General features: G+C 35.7%; 1 protein-coding gene across 1 annotated transcript; it reads right to left on the bottom strand.

The window, feature by feature from the left end:
• Positions 1-26,597, bottom strand: tmem9b (TMEM9 domain family, member B). The gene is made up of 5 exons (XM_039748314.1): positions 26,376-26,597; positions 17,783-17,874; positions 17,504-17,612; positions 9,851-9,985; positions 1-723 (listed from the first exon to the last, which is right to left on the bottom strand). Exons 1-5 carry the CDS (start codon positions 26,484-26,486, stop codon positions 568-570), a joined length of 603 nt encoding a protein of 200 aa, XP_039604248.1. The 5' UTR covers positions 26,487-26,597; the 3' UTR covers positions 1-567.

The following is a 26,597-nucleotide window of genomic DNA, read 5'->3' as shown; positions in this document are numbered from 1 at the left end:
TAGACACAATACAGCTTTTAATAGCAAATTGTAAGTTGATAGTTTCAACCTGGACAGCTAAACCAGAAATACAGTTTCGGTCATATCTGCCATTTTATGGAATTAGCAATAATTATTAAACAAACCTATATTACAGTCTCACTAATAAATACATTTACAAAATCAGAGAAGAAAAAAAAAATCAATCTAGAAATCTTATCCCACAATTATATTATTTGCATAAACCAAATGTGCAAAATGTGTGAGAAATGACCTCTCTGTTTTTGAAATATGTAAAAGTAAAGTACAACAAGTGAACTGTTGTGCTTTATTAAAATACTGGAGGGTTAACTGTCAACTTTAAGCATTTTTAGAAAAGCTTTTGAAGTCTTATTTGATCAGATTGTGCCCAAAAACTTAATGAAAATGAAATATAAAAAAGTCAGAACTGAGGACTGCAATAATTAACAATCTCACTGCCCCTGAAAAAGTTTAAATACTTAGCTTTTGACTAAAATCATAATTATTACTTTTAATAGAAATTACATAAAACATTCGGTTCCAAACTTTAGAGGAAATCAGAAGGATTTAACTTAAGACAACATGGCGATCAAAGACAGACTTGCGCTGCTCCTGGACCTGCCTCTTCCAGCGCTGCTGTGCATATTCAACCTTGTTTAGAACATTGGCACGGGATCGGGAGCGGGAGAGCACATCGTGAGCATTAGCAAACGGCTGATGGTCCTACAGCAAACAAAAGATAAACGCAAATGTCAAAACGTCCAAAAAAAAAACAAACCTTCATAGTACTCACTTACTTTCATTCTGTCAAACTATAACAAGACCTGCACTGCAAAAATGAAATCTAATCTAGGAGTTTTACAGTAGCAAGACATCAAATCTTGGTTTCCTTATTTTAAGATTTACTTACTTATCAAGAAGTTTTTTTTTTAGCTTATTTTAAGAAATCTCACATAAATTTTGCTTACCACATTGCCATTTCTTTTACTAAACAAAAGCAAAACAACTCCTGCTGTAAGTTTTTTTCTATGGTATTTACACATTTTTATGAAAGTGTACTCATATGCCTTCACTCTATAATACATTATGTGCAAAAAAATGTTGCTCTAAGTAATTTAAATTACAGAAAATAGACAAGAACAGTTTTCATACTGGCATTAAAGAGATGTAAATAAAATGACACAAAATGCATGAGAACATAAGAAATTTGATAAGCGTGACGAGAGCATTCAGTCCATCAGGCTCATTTGTTTAGCTAATAGCTCGGCCGTCCCAATACCTCATCCTGATGCTTCTTAAAGGTTGCCAAGGTTTGTGCTTCAACTATATGGCTCGGTAGTTTGATCCAGGTTCCACAACTGTTTGTGCAAAGACATGTTTCTACTTTATCAATGCCTTTGAGAATTTGAAACATCTGGATTAGGTTCTAATGCAGTCTCCGCTGTTCGTGACTAAATAGGCTTAATTCTCGGAGTCTGCAAAGTACAACACATCATTAAGTCCTGGGCTGCACTTGGTTGCTCACCTCCGTACATCTTCAAGTACAGTTCCTATTTTGTTTCAGTGCGGTGACCAGAACTGCACTCAGTACTCCAGATGCAGTCTCACTAGTGCATTATATAGTCTGCGCAGAACATCACTTGATTTATATTCAACACTTTTTACCAAATAGCTTAACATTTAATTTGCCTATTAATGGCTTCTGCACATTGCTTAGACAATGAAAACTTTGTTCCAACATAAACCCCTAAATTCTTTTCAGCCATTGCTTCCTTGGAAACTGTGTCTCCTATCTTGTAGTAGCTAGAGACATCATGCAAAAGAAAACAAAATCCCGTCCTAACACAGCATGCTACAAAAGCTAATGCAGGTGCAGAGATCTTCTTCTCCACTGACAGTCAGTCAGATATTATTAAGTCAGTCAGATATTAAACAAACACACTCGCACACGCACCTAGGGCCTCAAGCCAGGCCAATTTAGAGTGTCTCAAAGAAAACCACATGTAACGTACACGCGGCAGACTGACAGAAGTGGCGTAATCGGTGTGCCTCCATGATGAACACTGTTACTCATTACGGTAATAAGCACATTTTAAATTCCATTATTGTAGAAACTGTCCATTGGTATGACATTTTAATTAAATAATAATTCAATTAGGCAACTACTTTAAAGAATTCTGCAAAGTAAGTCTTAAACGCAAAATGAATTTTGACTTTCCAGGCTAATTCTTATTTTACATTTTCATGAAGCTAAGAACAATTAAGAAACCAACTGAAGCATTTCATTGGATTTAAAAACAATCACTGCGCCCCTACAGCAAACACAAACACAATACTGCGTTAAAACAAATCCAGATGAATACAAGTAGAAAGTGTCATATTCACCACTGCATTGAGATGCAAGTAGTAAAAGATTTTTTTTTTTTAATTTTAAAAGTAACAAATATAGCTTTAAAAGAAAGTAATGCCTATTTCCAAATGTTGACCGTGAAATTTGCTGAAGGTCTCCGACATTGTTAGATGTTCTCATTATGTTTGTTTGTAGTATGAAGTAGAAAACAATACACATACGGTAGACCAAATTGGCTTGTGTGTACATCAAGGATTTGTCCCAAGTTAATACTAAGCAAGACACATTCAATAACAGAAATGTCCATACAGACAGCGTCAGCATTCTCAACAATAAACAGACATGTGGTGTCGGTAGCTTTGTACAGCGATTTGAACTGAAGTGACTGTAAACATTAAGCTTAAAATGCAAAACACAGTAAAAATGCAGCTGTATTTTTCAGTGACAAAAGATGGCCTTAATAGCTATTTAATGTGTTTATTCTGTATTTCTTACCCTTTTCTTTTTAAGCGAACACCTGCGAGTCCCCAAAGTTTCCCAGTAAATAATAAAAGAAAATTATAAATATTACAAGGCTAAACATGGAGCAACCGATTGCTTGCTTTAATGCTTATATTATAATGAAGTAAAAACACAACACTATTAATAGGAAAAAATGCTTCTAGACATTTAGTAATTTTTACAGCTCACATTGTCAGGGTACAGAGATTTTCCATCGTTCACTGCCCACCTGAGTCCCCCAGTGAACACCTTGAAAGCTACAGAGACAATAGACTAGAACAGAAAGGAGAGCTGACTAGTGAGAAAAATGTCTGTTGCTGGTGAAGCAACCTGTGGGGAACCCTGTAGATGGGATTAAAAATAATGTGACTTGAGAAAGAAGTACATATGCATGGTCAGAAGAAGAAACATCACACGCTCGCTTTGCTGAAACTATTAGGACTATGCAACTAGACATTAGAGTGTACAGCAGAGTTCCTCAATGATGGTCGTGGAGGGCCACAGTACCTGCAGGTTTTTGTTCCCATGAGTTTTATAATCAGAAGGCAGGTCTAGTATCCATAGATGTTCTGGTCTTGAACAGATTTGTACCACTTGGTCCTTCACTTTTCCCTCATTTACTTCAGAGCACTCTATTACCACAGATATGTCACAACGCACGTACACAGGGTTTAACGGAGGCATGCTGCTTGGAAAGCTGGTAGTCCTCTTGGTCATTTGCACCTTACTATTAGCTGATGGCCACTTAAGAAAACAGGCAACCATTACAACCTAAATACATGTGTTTAAAACTAAAATAGGAAAGTAAGGGTTTTGAAACACTAGCGAGCATGTTAACTAAAACAAAGCCAAAAAATATTTAGCTTCAGTAGGAACTAAATGGGTTCTAATTAAGAAATTGGTTAAAGTGAAAACCTGCATCCACCGCAGCACTTGAAGAGCCCTGGTGTACTGCATGTAAAATGCAACTGAAATTTTAGTGGACTTTTTTGTACAATAATGGAATTCAAAATACATTTACTACTCAAATGAATGACAGTATTTAAAAAAATCATGTTCCTTAAAATAAAACATGCTCAATTAAAAATAAGAGGAATGTTGTTCACTGCTAACTAATAAAGTGAAACATAATAAATCTGGAAATAGTTTGGTGAAAAACTGCTGAAATGCAGCAATGTTATATACAGGACAACTGAACAACAAAAAGGAAGTAAGAGGACACTGAATTATAATGAATAAAATGTGAGTCATTAAACCAACACAGCAATTAGCATATAAAACAAAATAACACTTAAATCTATTAGGATGAAAAGCAGCACACATACAGCCAGTAATTGATACATTAACATGGACGTTAGCTGCCCTGAGGCTGTATAATTACCATTGTTATTACTGGGAAAAATAGGCTTCCAAAAGCTACAATAAACTGCTGTGAGCAGAGATGCTCATGTTTCATGTAACACTTCTTTAAGCCCTTAACAGGTGAATAGCATATTATTTGTTACTATTTGCATCTTTTGGGGGAAAAAACCAACTGCAGTATCGTGATCATATGTCGAATGTTCTTACTTTAATGGTACCTGTTAAACACATTTGTACTTTAATAATAAAACATATTTGCAATACATAAAAACACCCAATACAGAATGACTAGTATCCAGAATGAGCAAGTAATGGTTACAAGTAATGGTCATCAATTAAACAGCTAAAACAATATTTAATGACAGACAATAAGTAATATTTTTGGTGCTGCTTTTAAGGACTAAACTAAAATTAGGTTTCATGCTTAAGGGCAGTGGACAAGCTTGATACAGCAGCTTGATACGCCTTAGACTAAGCCATTAAAGAGGCCGAGTCTAAGAGACCATTTATAAATAAAGCAGCAGATATTTCTGAGCTATCCATAATGAAAAACAGGACTGTATCTACTGAAAAAAGAGAAAAACAATCTCAAACGTTTCTAGATGCACCTTACGAAAAGAAAATTGCAACTGAATAAAATATCAAAACACGTCTGTTTATTATCTGAATCCTTCCTGTTCAGATGAGCAGATATCCTCATGGAAACTTTATTGGCCGAGCCACTTTAAGTTTATTTCTACTGTTGACCTACTGTATGACTCTAAGCAAGTCATCGAACTTGAATATGAGTTACGTGTAAAATATCATTAAGAAAAATACGGTGAACTGTGATTTACAGACAGGTGTCACATAAAATAATGTGTATACATTATTAATAAAACTGATACATAAAAACTGTTATATCTAAAATCTTCAATACATAAACCAAACTTATAATAGTAGTAGACACTGCTTTTTGTTTGCAGGTATTTCTTTGCTTTGAGTTTTTTTTATAGGGGTCTTTTTCTAAAATAGTTAAAAAAAATAATATGCAAGTACAACTATGGCCACCAGTGAATCCACTGGTTTGATTCCATTTGCACTGAACTTGTATGTGAATACAACTTTTAGCTAGCGAGAGAGAAAAAGGTTCAGGAGTTGAAAGGGATTAGTATATTCTAGATTATAAAAATCTTTTTACATTTTCTCTGAAAAGCAAAATATAAACAGGTAGGCAATTCTGATGTTACAGAATGGAAATGAAAGAGGCAGTACTTACCAACAATGACAGGCTTAGCTATTCAAAGCCCTCTAAGAAGTGGGCTTGAGACCTTTGGCTCATGTGTTGCATTGGCAGCGCTGAAGTCTAGATTGCTAGTTAGACTGATGGCAGTAAATATACAAATGTAGTTCGGCATTAAGAGATTTTAAGTACAGCCAAAAACAACCCAGAAAGAAAGATTACTCATGAATTTATACCATGATACATCACATGACTCTTTAGTTCTTTTTTTTCTCCTTATACTGGGATTCCACAGCATTTCAAGATCTCCTCCAGATCTTGTCACCTTTATCCAATGAAACTTATAATGAGATACAATGGGTTACATTTCCTCTGTGTTTCTAATTAGAGCACAAGTGGAAGAAGCGCCTTTGTTGAATGTCACACAGTATCTATCCGTAGTGAGATTTGTGCACACCACATCAGGGTAGGAATTTCACAACCTTAACCACTATGCCACACTGTCATTATTAGACCTCCTCTTTCAAGGAAAAGTACACATCAGATCTGTGAGACTTGACTGAGCCAAGGCCAGACCTGAAGGTGGGTTTGAGTCCTGTTACTACAACCCATAATTACATACAGTATTTCAGGACTTGGGTGATATATGACCTAAGATCAGTTAATAAGTGTTTAAAAATTGTTGTAATTCGAACAATGATTTGAGCAATGTTGTTGGTCTGAATGGTCTATTCTTATAAACATTTTTCTAATAATTAAGTATAATAAAAGCAACAAAATGACCCAAATTTAAAAATACAGTGTTATGTTCAGACCTTTCTTTTTTTTTTTATGTTGCAGATTTATGCTAAAATCATTCAAATTAAATATTCCCTTCATCAAACAGCACTCAAAGCCCCTAAAAGGCAAATTGAAAACAGGAGTTTAGGTTAAGTTTTATAATTTTTCTAAAAATAAAAAATTGAAATATCACACGGACACAAGTATTCAGACTCTTTATTTACTATGCCCCTTGAAATCTGGCTTAGGTGCATCTCATTCAGATGTGTTTTTACATCTTGTTTGAATTCCACCCGTGGTCAATTCAATTGATTTGACATGAATTAGAAATGCACACACCTGTCTAAACAAGGTCCCACAACTGACAATGTGTATCAGAGAGAGCAAAAATCAAGCCTGCAGAGCTTTGAGACAGAATTGTGTCAAGGCACAGATTTGGAGAAGGTTAAAAAACAAAATGAGTAGCATTGAATGTTCCCAAGAGCGTGGTGGGCTCCATAAATCTTAAAGGGAGTAGGTTTAAAACAACTACAATAATTCCTAGATCTGGCTACCCAACCAAACTGAGCAATCAGTGGAGAAGGGCCTTGGTAAAAGAGGTGAACAAGAACCCAATGGTCACTCTAGCTAAGCTCCAAGAAACCTGTGTGGAGATGGGAGAAACTTTCAGAAGTACAACCACAACAATCTACTAATCTGGGATTTATGGCAGAGAGACCAGATGACACATAAAAGGCCATTTGGAGTTTGCAAAAAGATACCTAAATAACTGTTATGTCTATTAGAGACAATCTCTGGTCTAATGTGATCTAGATTGAACTGTATGACATCAATTCTAAGCGTCCTGTCTTGAGGAAACACGGCACCACTCATCAACTGTGCAATACCATTCTAATGCTGAAGCACGATGGTGGCAGTATCATGAAATGAGGTTGTTTTTCTGCAGCAGAGACTGGGAAACTAGTTGGAGCTAATGAAAAGCTAAAAGGAGCAAAATGGAGAAACAGCCATTATGAGAAATTGTTTCAAAGTACTCTGGTCCTCAGACTGGGCTGAAGATTCACTTTCCAACAAGGAAGTGACCCTGAGCTCAAAGCAAAGACAACAAGTGTCAAGTCTGTTAATGTTTCTCTTACTGTTATTGAGAGTCCCAGCCAGAGACAAGACTTGAACCAAATCTAGCATCTTTGGAGAAAACCTGAAAATAGTTGTCCAGAGAAAGTCTCCGTCCATCCTGAGATAATCTGCAGAGTAGGATGGCAGAACATTCCCCAAATCTAAGTGTGTAAAGCTTTCTGTGTCATGCCAAACAAGACTCCAGGGTGCCATCACTGCCAAAAATGCTTCAACTGAGTACTGAGTAAAGAGTCTGAATGCTTATGTCGATGTGATAGTTAAAAAAAAAAACAAGAATTCCTAACGTCCCATATTTGCTTTGTCATTATGGAGTGTTGTTTGGTGAGGAAATAAAAATGAATTATAACAATTTTAGCATAAGATTTCAACATAACTATTTGTAAAAAATAGAGCTGCAGATTTTTTGCTGTTAATGTGTGTGATTAATGTGTTAAAATTTTTTTAAATGTCAATTTAATCAGGTCAATCTGACTGTGTTTCATACTTAATGAAACAGCACAAAATTAAACCAAGTCTATTAATAGCACTCGGCCATTTATTGATCACACCAGTAGAGTTGCCATTTGTACCTTTTAATGCAGGATTGTCCTGTATTGAAACATAAAATACACTGGATAATGAATCAGTAAGAGACACGATTTGATACGTATTTTTGAGAACATCATTTCATATACACACTAGTTCTAGTGCAGAGAATAAAATGAGAGCAATTAAAATCGAACCACTTATACAAGCGCAGTGAATGAGTTTCATTTTCGCTAACTCCTGACATTAAATTTAAAAATTAATAATCGCAACATGGCTTCTTTGATGGCCATAAAGTGACCCCTAATGGGAGCAGCCGAAAGAAGACGACGACTTGGATTTGTCAGCTTACACTTAGTCACCTTCTCTGGTTTCACAGTCAATTTAGATGAGAGACCTACACTTTTAATATAAGAAAACAGAACTGCACAATAGTGGCAATGAGAAGCTTACAAAAAAAAGACAACAGAAAAATGAAAAAAAAAAAAACAACTAATAACTGTAGTTATGCTTATGATTTGGGTTGTAAGAAGTCCAAAACAAAAACAAGCACATATAATAAACCTGCCAAACAGAAAATACCTCTTAGGGATGAGAACTGCCAGAGATATCACAATACAGGATTATTACCACATTTTGGTGTTTTGTAAAATATAAAGTATTCAGCTTCAATTTTTTAATACAATGCAATTTATTAAAAGTGCTTCATTTGATTGAAACTAAAGGTGAAATCATATTCAATTAAACCAAATACAACTGAATTAATTCTACTTAAATCTTTTTTTCTTTAATTATGGACACAGAATTTAAGAGGCTCATTAGTGTCACCAGTAAGACTAAGAGTACTTTTAAACATCTATCACACAATCGGCACATTATCTAACCTTAGCTCTGAACAAATCCCTCTGAAATTAGCCTTGATTTGCGCAGTAGGGCTGTCAAGTGAAAATTAGAATGTTTTTCATATTTAAAATTAATCATTCTGCATTTAAAAATAAGGGTGTGCACAAATGTTGTACACACGTGCAAGTTACCTTTTTATATAAAGTCCATGCTAATTAAAGTGTGGGCTTTCAAAATATATATCAAATTTTCAAAGACAAGCAATCCTTATTCCCTACTGTCCCCTATTACATCTTTTTCTTTTGCTGTCAGAATGTTGTTGCAACTCAGGCTGGATTTACATTTCAAAAAGAGACAAATTACGGCTATTGGAGACAGGGAGCTAAAGCAGCCGCAGAGTACATGTAATGTGACGTGATATTAGCTAAGGTGTTTCTACACAAAATTCATGTAATCCTGTGATTACAACAGAAAGGAAGTGACACATAGTGCTAAGTAAGTATCTGCTTTGACTTCAGTTATATCAGTTTGTTTTGTAGAAAATTTAGTATAAATCAGCCTTCAATTGTTGTAGTAATCTACAGCTGAGAGACAGTCTTAGCCTATAGTGTTCTGAAAAAGTTGATTTTCAGAAGAAAATATGTCCAAACATTATCATTTCTGTCTCTTCCTTTATTGTAACATTGTTAAAACCAAAATGAACTAAAAATCTCAAACATACATAAACTGAGCATTTTATAACAAAAAGTTAGTGGTGTGCAACCTATGGAATATTTAGAAGCAATGCATGTTGTTATGCAACTACTAATAAATTGTAATTCTTCCGTAGTTCTACAAATGTCTAAAGATTAAAAAAAAAGAAGGGAAATAAATCACATTATTGTCCTCAGTGTGTCAATGACAATGCAATGATAATTACTGTAGTTATCAAAATGTGATATTTTCCTCAAATAGGGAAGATATGCTTGAAAAAACTGTTTCTATAAAATACATCAAATTAACTTATCTAAGAATTAACAATTCAGTTTCTGATTTGGCAACATTGCAAAATACTAGGTAAAGGTAAAATAAGACTTTACTGTATATACGAAGTAAAGTAAATCTAACCCAATGTGTAATATTTCACATACCCCAACATCATCTTCATTCTGCAACATCTGTGAATGTCCAAAAAGGCGTCTCTTTAAGAATGGCTCAAGCAAGGTCAGGTAAACCATATAGAGCAGCAGCAAGCCAAGAATTGACAAGTAGATAATGATGGTTGCCTGAAAGAGTAAATATAATCACTATGAAGAACTGAAATAATAGAAAATGTATTACAAACTACTGCAAAGCCTTTACTATATAACATTTGTTGTTTAAAACTAATCAAGTAGTTTTCCAAGCTAAACTGCAAATGTTAAATGGCAGCCCAAAAGATATTTTTACACCAATTAAATGCTAGGTAGAAATGGAGAAAGAAGGTAAGCTAAAAGAAGACCAACCAGTTAAACTTGATGATGCATAAGTAAATTCACATTCTATTAAACACTGGATATGAACAGGTTTACATACAAGCATAAACATCAATAAATGTATTTTAAAAATTATTTAATTACTCTGCGGACAGTAGAGTAAAGTTCAAAATTTTTTAGTTTTAAACATATTTTACAATTTACTACACTAAATATAGCATCATTCAATAATATAAAATCTTTGTTTTTTTTTCTCATTTCAGCAAGTACATAAATACCCAAATTAAATTAAATTTGCAAATCCAAAATTGTATATATGCAATATCATACCATTTCATTTCTACTAATCTAGTTTAATATCCAATTTTATTTGTTGTTCTCCATGTATTCAGGTTTTCGTCCCTCCTCCTAAAAACATTCAAGTCTGAATTATGTAGATTAAGCAAATGGATGACAAGATGGGTCATAATTAGTGCATAAAAAGTAAAAAACAAACTAAAATAGCACAAATAAAGTATATACACAAATGAAATGGAACTTTTGGAAAAACTGAAGTAGCATATTCAAGGAAAAGTTCAATATACTGTTACGTACAAGAAAAAAAAAGTACACCCCATTAAATGTTTTTTCTTTATTAATGTATGTTGACATACTGTATCTAGATTTTATGTCCATTTAAACAGTATCTTTAGATAAAGGTGATGTAATGAAAAAAAACCATTAAAACTTATTTTACTATTATTCAATAAAAAATAAACAGGTATGCCATTCTGATTAACAGAAAAATAAGTATACCCTTGGCTGTAATAGCTGGCATTTCTCCCTTTGCCTTAAACCTCAAGAAGAGGAATTTCCCAGAACTGTCTACCAGTCACTGACATCAACAACAAGAAACATTTTCCCAGTATTCCTTGCTGAATTCTACCAACTGCACAATGTTTGAGTTGCGTTTTGTGCACACAGTATCTCAATGGGATTCAGACACGGACCTTCACTTTGCCATTGCAGAACCACCCATTTTCTTTTTTTCAGTCATTCCTTGGTGGATTTATTGATATGTTTAGGATCATTGTCATGATGTAAGGTCCACTTTTGCTTGAGCTTCAATCTTCTGACAGATGGTGTTGCATTATCCTCAGAGACCATCTGGAACATTCATATTATGATTCACTCAAACTAGGAATTCATATTATGTTTCATGATTCTATGATGGTGAGCTGCCCAGGCCCTAATGCAGCAAAACAGTCTCAAACCATAACATTTCCACCACCATGCTTTACACTTGTTAGCACATTCTTCTGTTTAAATGTGGTCTTTCTTTTTTCCAAAAAATGTCTTCTGGCCCTGTGGCCAAATAACTGTATTTTTGCCTTGTCTGTCCAGAGCACATTATTGCAGACGTACTGTTTTATGCATAGGCACTCACAGGCAAAAGTTTGCTTCTTCTGATGTTCTTTCCTGAGAGCAATGGTTTCCTCCTGGTACAACTTCCATGTTGACCTAATTTGTGAAGCCTCTTTTTAATAGTTGACTAGTGCACTTTGACATCAACAGTTGCAAGAGTTACCTGAAGGTCATGTGATTAAATTCTGGGCTTCTTAGAGATGTCTTTCAGCATCTTGCTTTCTACTCTTAAGCTGAACTTGCTGGGGCATCCTGGAATTGACAAACTAGCAGTTGTTTGAAATCTGCACTTATAGATTATCTTCTAGACATTGTCTGGAGATCTTTTTATATCTCTTCCCAGACTTATATGCTTCTATAGCCCTTTTCGTGAAAGCCTCAGGAAGCTCTTTTGATCTAAGCATGGTGATTAACAAACACTTCAATACCAAAGAGAAAAAAACAAAGCTAAATGACTGAGGCCAGGTTCCTCCAATATCCTCTCTAATTTGTACCTGATCTTGGGCCTCCGATGCAAATTTTAGATATTTGAGGTAGTCATAAGTGTTAGGGTGTTCTTACTTTTTTCACACGCAAAATTTGCATTTATGTTTATTTAATTATACAATGGACTACAAAATGTAAATGTGGTATGATGTTTGTTATATTATCTTTACCTATAGATATCGTTTAAGTGAAGATAAAATCTTGACCTGTCCACATATATTTTATATAAAAAAAAAAATTCATTGGATGTACTTACTTCTTCCACATGACTTGATATTATGACCATAATGGTGTTTGGTTTCTCTCAAACACAAAAATACATACTATGACTCACCTCATCATCATCGATTAGCTATAATCATACAGTCTCAAACATTATATAATTTCTGATTTCTGACTGGAAACACAAAGCAAAGATTTTTCACCAACTACATCACACAATTCACTGCAATGATGCAGGATTGATACAGTTTTTCTTGCGGTTAATGTGAATTCATGACATCTGGTATAATAAATTAAGACAGAGTCACCAAACCTTGTATATTTACCTATTTTGGATTTCAAGTTGGTTGATAGGCTGGAGAAAGACTACAGAGGTCATTAGTGGAGTCTCAAAGGGATCTCTCCTTGGAAAATTACTCTTTCTAATTTATATTAATGACACCAATTTTAACATAGTAAACATCTAAAATTTGCAGATGACAGAAAACTGGAAGGGTAGAAAATACAGAGTAAGCAGAAAAAGTTATTAAAACCTGAATAATTTTAAAGACTGGGCAAATACAGTTTAGTGTAGTTAGCATGCAGGACAATGCAACAATAATTGTGAAGATATTCTTACTGCATTTTTCAATGTGCTTTGAGAATTATGATTAAGTATGTTGAATTTTTAATTTTGACTATTCAAATTCTATCATAAAAAGTATAAATGTTCTTTCATTTATCTTAACAGTTTGTAAACTGACTTGTTCTTCTCAATGTTACGATTAAAAGATATTCAGAGTGGTGGACAAACATGTTATAAACTGATTTTTTAGGAAAATTCTTCTATTTAACCTACTTACTTTAACACTAGAATTACCAGAGCCTATGAAAAAACTCGTAATTCCGTCCCACCTTAAATTACTTCTTAAATCTCTTCACACCTCTCCGCCAGCGTCCTTTGTCCTCTAAATGTGCTGATAAAGAGAAGCTAGAAGCAGCCGGCTATTCCATCCCCCCACCAACTTAGAACGTGCACGAACTTCTCTCAGCTCATGCCTTGATTGAGTATCTGGGAGTGAAGTGGAGTTTTAGAGTGGAAATAATAGATCGTTGTTTGGAACACACGCATTTCATGTCTGTTCCGTTTCTACAGTAATCTGTGTCAACACATTGTTAAAACAGAAACCGTTTTTTATATTCTACTAGTAGATGACAAAATGTAGGCATAAACTATATAATGTATGAAGCCTGAAGTCCAAATATCAAAGAAACATTTTCACAAAAGATACAAATATAACACAACAATTGCGCTTTTATTCAAAAATATAACTGCAGAAACAAAAAGCCGCCTTAACATGCGACATTGAGACCTGTTTATTATGACTGCCTCCGTGGTGCAATAGAATCAGTTCTCGCCTTGGAATCAAAAGGTCGCGAGTTCGATCCTGCACCATTCCGTTTGAGAAGTAAACTGCTCTTAGTCTTACTATTTTAGAATAAAAGCATACATTTGATTTCAGTCTGTAACAGCCGGTGCAATTTATGATCCTTGTAAAGGTTAGCTTTTTTTTTTTTTAATTCCCTTTTCATTCTCTCAGTCGCGTTCAGAATCAATCCATACAACCCCATCTGACACGGCTGTTTTCACTAAAGACGCGCTATAGCTCTGCAGTGTACCACAATGCATACTAACGCCCCCCATCAACCGGGTTTTGACACACAAACGCTGGCGAAGCTGCCTTCTTCGTATCTCACCGTCACTTGATTTTCTTTTTATTCAGTTTTATTGAGTGTTCCTGCCAGTCCCCACATGTTGCTGTATGCTGTTTCTTTTGTACTCCATGACATGCAGAGGAGAGAATGGTAAAGAGCAGTGACTTCGGCGCTATATGCAATCATCAGACACTCCCCATCTGCCCGTGTCGCTCAAACACAGGGACATATATTGGTGTAAAAGTATAACAAAAGTGCACTTTTATTCAAGTGCACTTTTTCCATCGCCTTTTCCTGTAAGAAGCAATGTACACACTTCTCTCTATGCTGTGGTTTCTATTACACACCTGAAAGAAAGAGACAATATATGTGAAAATATCATTGCACTAATGCAATACTATTTGAAAACGAACAGCGTCAGATCGGGTGTGAATTTATGCAGTAACTGGAAATTCTCTGATGTGGGACCTTCTCCCAGGGAAGAAAGTACAGTGTCAGGTGCTCATTCAGTGTAATAGGAACCATAGCGCAGAGAGTTGTGTGCACTGCAACAAGTACACGTGTCGTAAATGTAGGAAGAACAGTCCTTGGGTGTGTGGGAACTGTTAATATTTGAATGTGATGATTTTATATAGCACGCAATGAAAATCAGCACTTCTTAGCATTGCACCATGCAAGCAGTCGTATCAATCGCCTACTGTAACTTGCTTTCTTTTTTCTTCGGTTATACAGGTAGTCTTGAATAAAAGTGCACTTGTTTTGTTTGCGAAATGAAGTGTCTGTGTGCACTTTTCGTGGCATTACACATGTATTTTTTGAGCATGCTCAAACACAGGAACATAAGTTGGTGTAAAAGTATAACAAAACAACGGGCAGATGGGGAGTGTCTGATGATTGCATATAGCGCCGAACTTACTGCTCTTTACCATTCTCTCCTCTGCATGTCCTGGAGTACAAAAGAAACAGCATACAGCAACATGCAGGGACTGGCAGGAACACTCAATAAAACTGAATAAAAAGAAAATTAAGTGACGGTGAGATACGAAGAAGGCAGCTTCGCCAGCGTTTGTGTGTCAGAACCCTTTGGAGGGAGGTGCGTTAGTATGCATCGTGGTACAATGCAGAGCTATAGCGCGTCTTTAGTGAAAACAGCCGTGTCAGATGGGGTTGTATGGATTGATTCTGAACGCGACTGAGAGAATGAAAAGGGAATTTAAAAAAAAAAAAAGCTAACCTTTACAAGGATCATAAATTGCACCGGCTGTTACAGACTGAAATCAAATGTATGCTTTTATTCTAAAATAGTAAGACTAAGAGCAGTTTACTTCTCAAAACGGAATGGTGCAGGATCGAACTCGTGACCTTTTGATTCCAAGGTGAGAACTGATTCTATTGCACCACGGAGGCAGTCATAATAAACGCCTGTCAATGTCGCATGTTAAGGCGGCTTTTTGTTTCTGCAGTTATATTTTTGAATAAAAGCTCAATTGTTGCGTTATATTTGTATCTTTTGTGAAAATGTTTCTTTGATATTTGGACTTCAGGCTTCATACATTATATAGTTTATGCCTACATTTTGTCATCTACTACTAGAATATAAAAGACGTTTCTGTTTTAACAATGTGTTGACACAGATTACTGTAGAAACGGAACAGACATGAAATGCGTGTGTTCCAAATAACGATCTATTATTTCCACTCCACTCCCAGATACTCAATCAAGGCATGGGCTGAGAGAAGTTCGTGCATGTTCTAAATTGGTGGGAGGATGGAATAGCCGGCTGCTCCAAGCTTCTCTTTATCAGCACATTTAGAGGACAAAGGACGCTGGCGGAGAGGTGTGAAGGGATTTAAGAAGCAATTTAAGGTGGGACGGAATTACGAGTTTTTTCGTAGGCTCTGGTAATTCTAGTGTTAAATCAGAAACAACAGGAGCAGAGCTCATCCTGACAGCAGGCACAAGGCATAAAACAACCCTGGCCTGTATGCCAGTCTACTGCAGGCCACAATTCCGTCTTTGAAACTTTGGGATGTAGTAGGAAAAGAAGAGTTTCCAAAGAGAAAACCACAGAGACATGGGGGCTGAATATATGCTTCAAAATGCAACACATTTTAAAGCCTTGGATTAATTCATCTTTATTAAAGGCAATTCATAGATATCTTAGAAGTGTACAACACCCTCTTGGTGATGTCAGCTTGTACAAAGCATATGCCATTTTTCTCCATCAATGAGCTCAAATAGATAGAAAGAACTGCCTTTAATTCAACAAATAACTGATATGAATTTACAGGGAATGCTACAGATGTTCACATGGAATTAATCCAAAGTCTTCCAGCTAAATTGTTTGCTTCAGCTACATTCTTAATTTCAGACAACAAAATAAATTTTCTATTTAACAGCCAAGTTAAAACATTTAGTTTCACATGCCTTTGAAAGTTCATAATGAAGGTACAGAAGTACGTAACTGTTGCATCAGACTGCCTAGACCTAGCCAAACAAATGAAAGTTCCTTCAGAACAAAATCCCAAAACAGCATGTTAACTAGCTATTAGACCTGAAATGCGTGAAAGAAGTGATTAGTTTTCAGGACTGAGTCCATTGTGTTGAAGCAGAAACTGACAATTCAATGTCACTTAAAACTGAACAATGTAAAATCCAAGGCTGAAACAATTGTATGGCAGCATAATGTTAAATATAAACTGAACAAGGAACAAAGGGTACTTCTTGATGGTCACGTTGTGAATGAGTAACTAACCTGGAATTCTAACTACAAGCCTTTATATTTGTGAGATTATGATTTCTTTATATTGCATTTGTCACAACTCCTACTAATATATACCTGCAGGAACTGTATTTTAACATCAAATTGTTGGCCAAATATATTATGCAATACATTTGTTGGTGGTTTAAATAAAAACTTTCTGCAACTGTTCATTAAAAATTAAATCTAGATGTGCGAGTGTTTCTGGAGTCCATCCTTCAAAAAGCTGGTGTATCATCCAGGGTTAGTTACCGCATTGCAACTGACACTGCCAGTACTGGCTCCAAACTCCATGACCCTGTATTAAATCAAGTGGGTTTGATAATGGATGGATGACTTGTTAACACTTTATTCAAATTCTCAGCGTCATGGATATATTTATTACAGGAGCACAAGTTATCTTGTGCACTAAAATGGCACCTATGATGTAATCACTATTAGTACTGCTGCATTACGCTTTTGTCATTTCAGAGATGTTTATAAGCCACAGTCAAAAACAACAATAAACATTCACTATAAAGTACAAATAAGAAACCCATAATTTACACATTTTTGTATACAGAAACTAATTATGTATGATTTACAAAATCATTGCTTTAGAACACCCTTTAATGTGCAGGCTTAAAACTTTTAAAATCATACCTCAGATCCAAAAATTTTAAAATCATACATCATAGTTCCATGCCAGACTTTATTTAAGCATGTAAGTAATTAACAACAGATTTCCAATGAAAATTAAAAGCAGAGGATGTGTCCATTACCTTGATGGTTACTGAGCTTCTTTCTTCATACTTGCATTCACATCGCAAGCAGTAAGCCTCCACATCTGGACCTGGAACAGGCATGGGTTCTACCACATGAAGACAATCGCTAAATATAACAAAGACACTGTATCTTATAAACTTACAGGGAAGAAGGAATAATGATTTGTAGTGTACTATTTAAAGGTAAAGAAATTGTAAATTATCTAGAAAATAACTATATGACTAAGCATTTAAGCAAGCAAAGATTTCCAGGTGACATTTACTTCATTTTCTTACCAGTCTTTCTGGGATACATTTTTTTTGTAGATATGTCCAAAATTTTCTTTATACGGTGGACATATACATTTGCACCTAACATCTTCTGAATTCTGTGAATAGAAAAACATGTTTTAAGCACATAGTCATCCTAAAAATGTTTACAATATTCCAACGGAGAATGCCAGAAAAAATAAAGCAATCATTAACAGCACTTATATATACTTATATATATTTGGTAAGGAAGTTGGGTCAAATAACAGAGATTCCTAACAAAACGCTAACAGAAGACTCTCAAACCGAGTTTGTCCAATTCAGGGTGAAGGGAAACTAAAAGCTATCCTGGCAGCATTGGGTACAAGACAGGACTCTGCCCTAAATGGGGCAACAGTGCAATGCAAGGATCACTGCCAAACACTCCCACTGACCCAATTTTGAATTTCCAGTTGATAAATAGTACTATAAATGTTTAAAATTATTAGGTGAAGTCCAATAAATATTAGTCTTTTACAAATAAGGAAAGTAAATTAAGTCTATGTGCTTGAAATGTCCATTGAAAGTAGTTAACATGTGCTGCCTCAAATCTAGAGAAAACTGGCATCCTTTCATTGCAAAGTGAATATGTCAAGTTTACAAATAATACACACGTTTGTTTGAGTTTTCTCTAATCCCATAACATAAATGTTGGGTTAACTGACAACTCTAATTTGTTCCCTGAAGATAGATTTTCTTGTACAGTGCCTGCCAAGATGGTTTCTGGCAGCTCTCCTTGATGTATAATGATTAGAGCGTGTTCGACTCAGCAATGCACTGTATGTGACAGAGACATATTATAAATTGAGTCTACAGCAATTATGCCATTTTAACATCACACCCAATCGGACTTTCTATTAGCATTTATAATTTTGTTAAATCTGCAGAATTACACATGTGCATTACCCACATTTCTTAGGAAAGAATTTTCATAAAGATAGCAAAGAAGAACAAATGAAACAAAACTACAGTATATTATTGACAAAGAAATTATTTGTTATACCTGCATATTAGCCTATTATTCCTTCTCTCCTTTTCAAAGAACCGATTTCTGAAGCCTTTTGCAAATTAATTTGAACAGGAATTAAGGATTACATGTTACCTGGAAATGTCTGAAAGGCTTACCAATTCACTCCATTGAAAAGTCAGCTTCACCAGTCAGACATTCAAAAATGCTGCTGTAGAACAGCCAGATCTAACTGCCAATAAAGGGTGGCATTGAACAATTAAAAAAAAAAAAAAACAACACCAAATGTATATTTAATTCTGTTTTTGTCATACTTTTGATGGTTATGTGCTTTGGAGACCAGTTATTATGTCATCTCATAACTAAAACAAGCAAGCACACTAAAAATCAAATTACTGGACTTGATTTTTTAGCACATTTGATTAATTTATTTGGTTTCTTCAAGCAGTACTTCATAAATGGATAAACTCCTCAAAATGTAACCACAATAATCGGTAATTATTAGTTTTCTCTTTGCAAATGAGATCACAGTGCATATTTCTATTTGCTTAATATACTATTATATGTGTCTTACATGGCATAATTGATTTTTAATTAAAACAACCACATCTACAAATATAGAAAGAACTCTTCAATGACTGAAAATAAATAACATGCACTTGTAAGCTTGCATTGCATAAACAAGTCCAGACAAAAAAGCAGATGTTTAAGTTGAGGGTCAAAATTAAATTATACAGCAACTTTCCATACCGAACAGAATTCCAACTTACAGTACAACACGTCGCCTTTATTCTGTCCTACTCGAAAATACTCATAATACAGTTTTGAAGAGAACTGGTCATTATGTTCAGTGTCGCTTGCTAATGCTTTACAAATTACACCATGTAACCACAGTGCTCCGGAGCAAAATAACAACCTCCAAATGTTTCTTTAAAATTGCTTTCAAGTAACTTCCGTCAGTAAGAGTAAGATCATTTATCCATTCTTATCCATGCTTATCCATTCATCTTTCCACTTTCTAACCTGCTTACCTATGTCAAAGGTGTGAGAGCCAGTGCCTACAGCAGCAGCAATCAATCCTGAAAAGGAAGGGACGGTCCATGGCAAAGCACGCACATGTACAATTAATCTAAACTGCATATCTGAGGGAGAACATAGAGAAATGCTCATACAGACATAAGCCGATCACCCTTCATGATTTCAGATAATGATATCAAGTCCCTTTTTAACTTCAATTTGGTTAACCAGAACAATTTCATTTCTTCAGTCTTGTCCCATTAATCAAGTTTGTTTCTGGACTCTCCAGTGCTGTTGTGTTCTACTTCTACTGTGGAGACCAAACGTGCACGCATCATTCCTGAGGAGAGTTCACAACCGCCTTACACTGCTTTAGCGTAACGTCTCTGGACCTGCACTTAACAAAATGCATTAAATAACCCATCAGTCTATTACCCTTATTAAAAAAGCTTGTGCGTACCGACTAGTTGAGGAGAATGATTTGATTTTTTTTTGTAATTAGACACAATGCATACAGCTTTATCTAAATCCTGCATATTCCAGCTAAAAAAAAAATTAAAGACATTTCTTAATATAGAGCTCGCATAGAAATCAATGCATGAATTATTTTATATTAGAAATGACTATTGAAATGTGCTACTCACATACTGCTCAAATAACCAAATTAATTTAATTGAAAAAGCTGCTGCAAAGATTATTTGCAGATGTAGGATGTACCACCAAACTCTTATTCTTAAGTCTTTGCACTGGATTCCACTCAAGTTTCGGGTTAAATTTTAAAACTCTCTTTTTAACATGTAAATACTGTAAATCATTTGAGACCAACTTCTGGAACAGAATTTATGAATATATACATACCATTTGGGTGCATTACAATCTTAAGTTACCAGTATGCTAATATTCAAAGTTGAAATGAAACTACTGGGGGTGAACCTTCAGCTAAAAGGACCAAAAGCTGTGGAAAGACCTGCCGGCCTGTGTTAGAGATGTGCCATCATTTCCAACATTTAAATACACGCTGAAGACTCAGTACTTTAGTGGGCATTGCCAGATTAGATGGTATAGGTACACTTTCTGTATCTTTAAAGGCTTACTTGGTTTTTGTTTTTTCTTTAGGTTCACTTTACCAGTGGAGTTTGATTTCTTAATTGTATCTGAATATAAGCAATTAATTATGAGCAGAGCAGAAACCAGCAAAAATAACTCTGAAAGGAGCAGCTACTTCAGTGTTACCCACTTGTGTGCTTATTAGTAACGCCACACATCAACGTTAAAAATACGTGCTGCAACAAATATTGAAAACTATTAAGAACAATGCTGAAACACTGACAAGAGAGCTATTTTAAAGATGTATTAGCAATTATTTACTAATAAAGTAACAATGACTGACTGATTGCAAAGCGGGTTGAGACCAAACCAAGCAGCCACATAGGAAGCAGAGGACAATATTCAGATTAGTCAGACAGACAGACAGATAGAAAGGCACTATATGATAGATAGATAGATAGATAGATAGATAGATAGATAGATAGATGAGGAAGGCAGTATATGATAGATAGATAGATAGATAGATAGATAGATAGATAGATAGATAGAAAGGAAGGCACTATATGATAGATAGATAGATAGATAGATAGATAGAGATAGATAGATAGATAGATAGAAAGGAAGGCACTATATGATAGATAGATAGATAGATAGATAGAGATAGAAAGGCACTATATGATAGATAGATAGATAGATAGATAGATAGATAGATAGATAGATAGCATTGAAGGAGGTGTGTGAAAACGTGGAGACAAAAGAGGGAGAGGAAGTGTGTTTTTAGAATAGCAAAAGCTATTACTGCAGTCTTTTTTCCAAGCAATAATTACCATTTTTTTAAAGAAAAATAAGGACGTACTAAAATGTGCATCATACAGACCAGTTTCAGTTATGAATAATGATGTTATGATACTCTCCAAAGTGTTAGGTAGAAGGATGGAGAAAGGGCTTCCTTCCGTTATATTGCAAGACAAAAGTGAATTCATTAAAGGCAGACACTTCAGACTTTCTGTGTCTCTTTACTGTAATATACTCATTCATAAAATCTAATATGCCAAAGATCTTATTTTGTTTAGCTGTAGGAAAAGCCTCGGGACTATCCATTCACCACAATGCACAAAATACACCTGCATGGATAAAATTGATTTATACCAGTCCAGAAGCCTCAGTTCATAATAAAAATATGAACTCTGACTACTTTAAACTATGAAGTGATACTTAACGAGGGTGCCCTCTATCACCATTACTTTCTTCAACTGCCCATTTATTTTCGAAATACAGCGGAGATAAGTGGATTATCAGGGAAGGACTTGAACAGAAAAATTCACTATATGCAGATAATATGGTACTTTACATATAAGATGAACAAATATCTTTACAATTAGTCCTTAAGTGTGCTTTTCCCAGTAACCGCTCTAACCGTAGTGACATTTACCTATTCATTCTGTCAAAACCGTTTAAACATCTAGGGGTAAAATCACAAATAAATTCAAAGATCTTTTTCAACAATATTTTGGTAAGAGAGATTTGAACAGATGGTCTTCTCTCCATCTCACTTTAGCAGGGAGAACCAATACTGTGAAGATCTTTCCTAAGCTTCCATTTCAGAGCCTCACTATATAAATTAACATGTTGTTCTTTAGGAAGCTAGATTTAATTTTATCCTCATTTTTCAAGACATTCACACATTCAAAGGTGACTCTACAAAGACCTAAAGCAGAAGGTGGCATGGCACTACCTAACTTTCCATTTTACCACTGGGTAGCAAATACACACACAGCATAAAGACATGGAAATCAGTGCAAACAAATTAACTTGTACACCAGCCTGGTCAGCAACAGAAAATAAATCTTGCCACACCTATTTATATGCTATATAGCTTTGTATCCCAGTAAATACTAACTTTCATTGATATACCAATAATCCAATCATATACCAATCACTCAGTATAAGGAACCAATGCAGAGCACACTTCAAGGCAGAGAAGCTTTTATCTCTTGGTCCTCTACATGATAATCACCTTTTTTTCTACATTCTTAAATCTACATAGCATTTAATCTTTGAAAATGGCTTTGAACGAAGACACTTAGATTAACTGTAAATAGATAACATATTTCCACCTTATGAACAATTAACCTTCAAATTTAACTTTCCAGCAACACAATTTTTTCTATTGTTTTCAAATTAGAAATTTCATTCACCCATTTCTATTCCAGAGGTAATACTGATCAGTCCTGAAGACCGAGACAGCATCTTAACAATATATATATATATAAATATCTCAAAGACTCTTCCGTTCAGCAGTCTATGGGTACAGTGGGAAAGGACGTTTCAATTAACATCTCAGAGAGAAGTGAACGTCACCCATACATAGCATACACTCTAGCTCTATATGCACCAAGCACTCAATAATTAAAATTGTTCATGGATAACACTTATCTTGTTTAAAATTGTCCAAATTGTATCCAGGGTAAAATCTAACCTATAAGTGTTGCCATCTGGTGCCAGCAAAATCTTTAAATATTTAACAGACAGCCTTAGTTCCTCAATCACTCCGAACCCATTAACCTCAATATCTGGTGTACTCCCAGATGGGCTTAACATGGAGGAGGACACATTGACTGTAATGGCCTACACCACACTAGCAGCACGTAGACGTCTCCTGCGTAACTGAAAGAATCTGAACCCAACTTTTATAACTCAGTAGGTAACTAACTGACATTCTATATGATCTGAAAGTGGAAAAAATCAATGTCTCTCTTTGAGAATCTGCCCAAAACTTTTTTTTAAAACATAGCAAGACTTAATTTAAAAAATGTGTAAAAAAATGCATTCATATTTAAATTTGCTCTTGGCTCCTCCCTCTTTCTCTCAAGTGGGGGTTGAATTTTTGTTTTGTCGTTTCGTTTTTTCCATTTTTTTAATTCTCTGCTGTTATTTCTAGTTTGATTTTAAAGTTTTGTTTTTTTTTTGTTTTTTGTGTAAGCTCTACAATTTTTTATGCTTGATCGTATGTTCTTGAAATAAAATTAAAAAAAAATAAAAGAAAATGAAAAGGCTATGAAGCATTTTAAGTCAGATAAAGCCGATGAAAGATGAGCAAGTTGTGGTCTTGAGTGAGCATGATAATATATAGATGTACACTGAAATGCAGCTGAACAAAGAAAATCCAAGAGTAGCATTTGGGGATGGAGTCCCAGATGAAGGCAAGCACCAAGAATAAGGAGGGAGAAGGTTAAGAGGGCACTGAAAAGAATAAAAAGAATGTAAAGGCAACAGGGCAGGATAAATACAAGTGGGAGTATGAAAGAGCTTACTGGGCTCTAAAGTAGAACAGAATACAGAAGGCATGGAGGAGCAGATAGATAGATAGATAGATAGATAGATAGATAGATAGATAGATACTTTATTAATCCCAAGTGTGACTATTCCAATTTATAAGGAGAAGGGTGATATCTAGGATTGTGGATAGATACAGAGGGATAAAGCAGATGTCACACACAATTAAAATTTAAGAAACGGTTATATATATAGAGAGAGGGCTTAAGAAAGAGACCACCAAATTGCAGTCTTTGCATTGAGAAGCATCAAGAAAAACAGAATGGCTTGCATATGGAGTTTATTATTCTGGAGAAGGCTTCTGATGGGGTGTCACATCAAGAGGTCTGGAGGTGCACGGGGAAGAAAGTAGTACCAGGCAAATATATGAGGGAATAAAGTCTCGGGTTAAAAGCAATGTTGGGGTAACAAACAAGATATCAGTTAGAGTAGGTGAGCACCGGTGATCTTCTTTAAGCCCTTATCTTTTTGGTCTGTTTATGGACATGTTGACTCATAGGTTAACAGACTGATCCCCCTGGTGTGTGCTTTTAGGTGATGACACTGACTTTTGTCACAGAAAGGAGGAAGTGCGAAGGAAGTTGGGATAATGGAGAAAGGCTTTGGAAAACAGATGATTGAAGATGAAAAGGAAGAAGATGGAATATTTGTAGCATAATGATTCAGAAGTTAGCATGCTGGGAGAGCTACTGAAAAGATTAGATAAGTTTAAATACCTAAGATCAGTGGTCATACAATATGCAGGAAAACATGCAGTGATAACCCAGCGTGCAGAGTGGATGGAATAATTAGAAGAAGGAATCAGGAGTACTGTGTGATCAAAGAATTAGATAGATTAGGTAGAACTTTATTTGTCCCCAGAGGGAAATTTGACTCTTTTACAGAAACTCTTTGAGTAATTATATATACAGTACATAAACAGGTAAGTAAATAAATAAATAAACACACACTATGGTATGAACACACACCAACATGACTAAAATGCAAGAAAATTAAAAGAAAAGAAAAAAAAACCTTCTGACATGGCTGTCACAGTGAGGCATTATGCAGATGTACTGCTGTTGGTATAAAGGATCCCCAGTAGTGTTTCCTGACACACTTCTGCTGAATAATTTGTTGGCTGAAAGTACTCAGTATTAGTGTGTTTGTGAGAGGATGAGCAGCATTGTTCTTAATGGCACTCAGTTTTAATTCTCTCCTTTGCCACTTCCTCCAGGGGGTCCATAGTGCAGCCAGCCTATAACTGAGCTTGCCCTTTTAATTTGCGGTGAAGGTTAAAGGTAAGGTTTTTGCAACAGTTGTAAGACTAGCACTGATATGAAGCCGAGACTTGGGCAGTAAAAACGCTGGATGTGTCAGAAATTAAAACGTTGAGATGGATATATGGAGTTACATAAAAGGAGGCACATCAAACGTGTGCAAGATATCTAAGAAGGTACAGGATAGTAAACAGAAGTGATGAGGGGAAAGTTGGAGAGACAGAAGCTGAGGTGGATGGATAAAGTAAAAGAAAACTGGAAGGAAAAGAGAAGGGGCGAGCTGTATGAAGATCGGGCACATCGACCCCACATAGATGCGGGAAAAGAGGAAGAAGTAAGACAAGAAAACATACAGCGAACGGTACATTCCGATGCTTAGCAAAGTCACCATATAAGAGCGACAGGTAGATACATTCAACGAATACTACAGAAATGCCACTAAGACCAACAAAAATGTGCGTATGGCGAGAGCCCCATGAGCTGGTACCAGGTGCCCATCATGTGAGTGAGCTCTTCAGTGTTGCACAAGAGCACAAGACCTGCGAACACAACGCAAGTGATTCACGAGCCGCGCCGATATTTCAAATTCAGCAACACGCCCGCATCCTAATTTGTGTACAGATTCCTAACCCGACCGTTTCAGTTGCCTCTTCGTTCACACTGCCCACATAATTATTAAATCACTGCACTGCCCACAAAAAGATTAACAAACGCGGCACCAACTGCCAAACACAACGTCTTCCACCTTGTAATGCCATTTATTTTGAACTACACTTGATGCTGTTTCTGTAGATGTGTACGTTTATTTTTCGCCTTATCCATCAGGCCACTGTCGTTTAATCAATCTGTCTCTGTGGCAACCAAAAGCGACTGCGTAAATGCGAGTTAATAAACTGTTATTTTAACAGATGGGGAAAGTGATCAACGGAACCTAAAATAAGGCCGCTTCATTCACCTTTGCTTCCGAAGGCTGCAGCAACAACAGCAGCAGTAATGTCGCAAGACAAGGCAGCGACAGCTCGAGCGACAAACGCGTCAAGCGGCTCCCGCCGCCGGTGAACACCATTGTTCTCTCTGACGAAGTTAAATCCCTCCGTGAGACAGGCGCTCTGCAGATGGACTCCCGAACTAGACTGTCACACAGCTCATGTCTCAGCGCTCGTCACAGGACTCGAAC

This window comes from Polypterus senegalus, chromosome 1, assembly GCF_016835505.1.
Source record: "Polypterus senegalus isolate Bchr_013 chromosome 1, ASM1683550v1, whole genome shotgun sequence".
NCBI classification, from domain to species: Eukaryota; Metazoa; Chordata; class Cladistia; order Polypteriformes; family Polypteridae; genus Polypterus; species Polypterus senegalus.
This window is presented reverse-complemented; position numbering and strand designations above follow the sequence as displayed.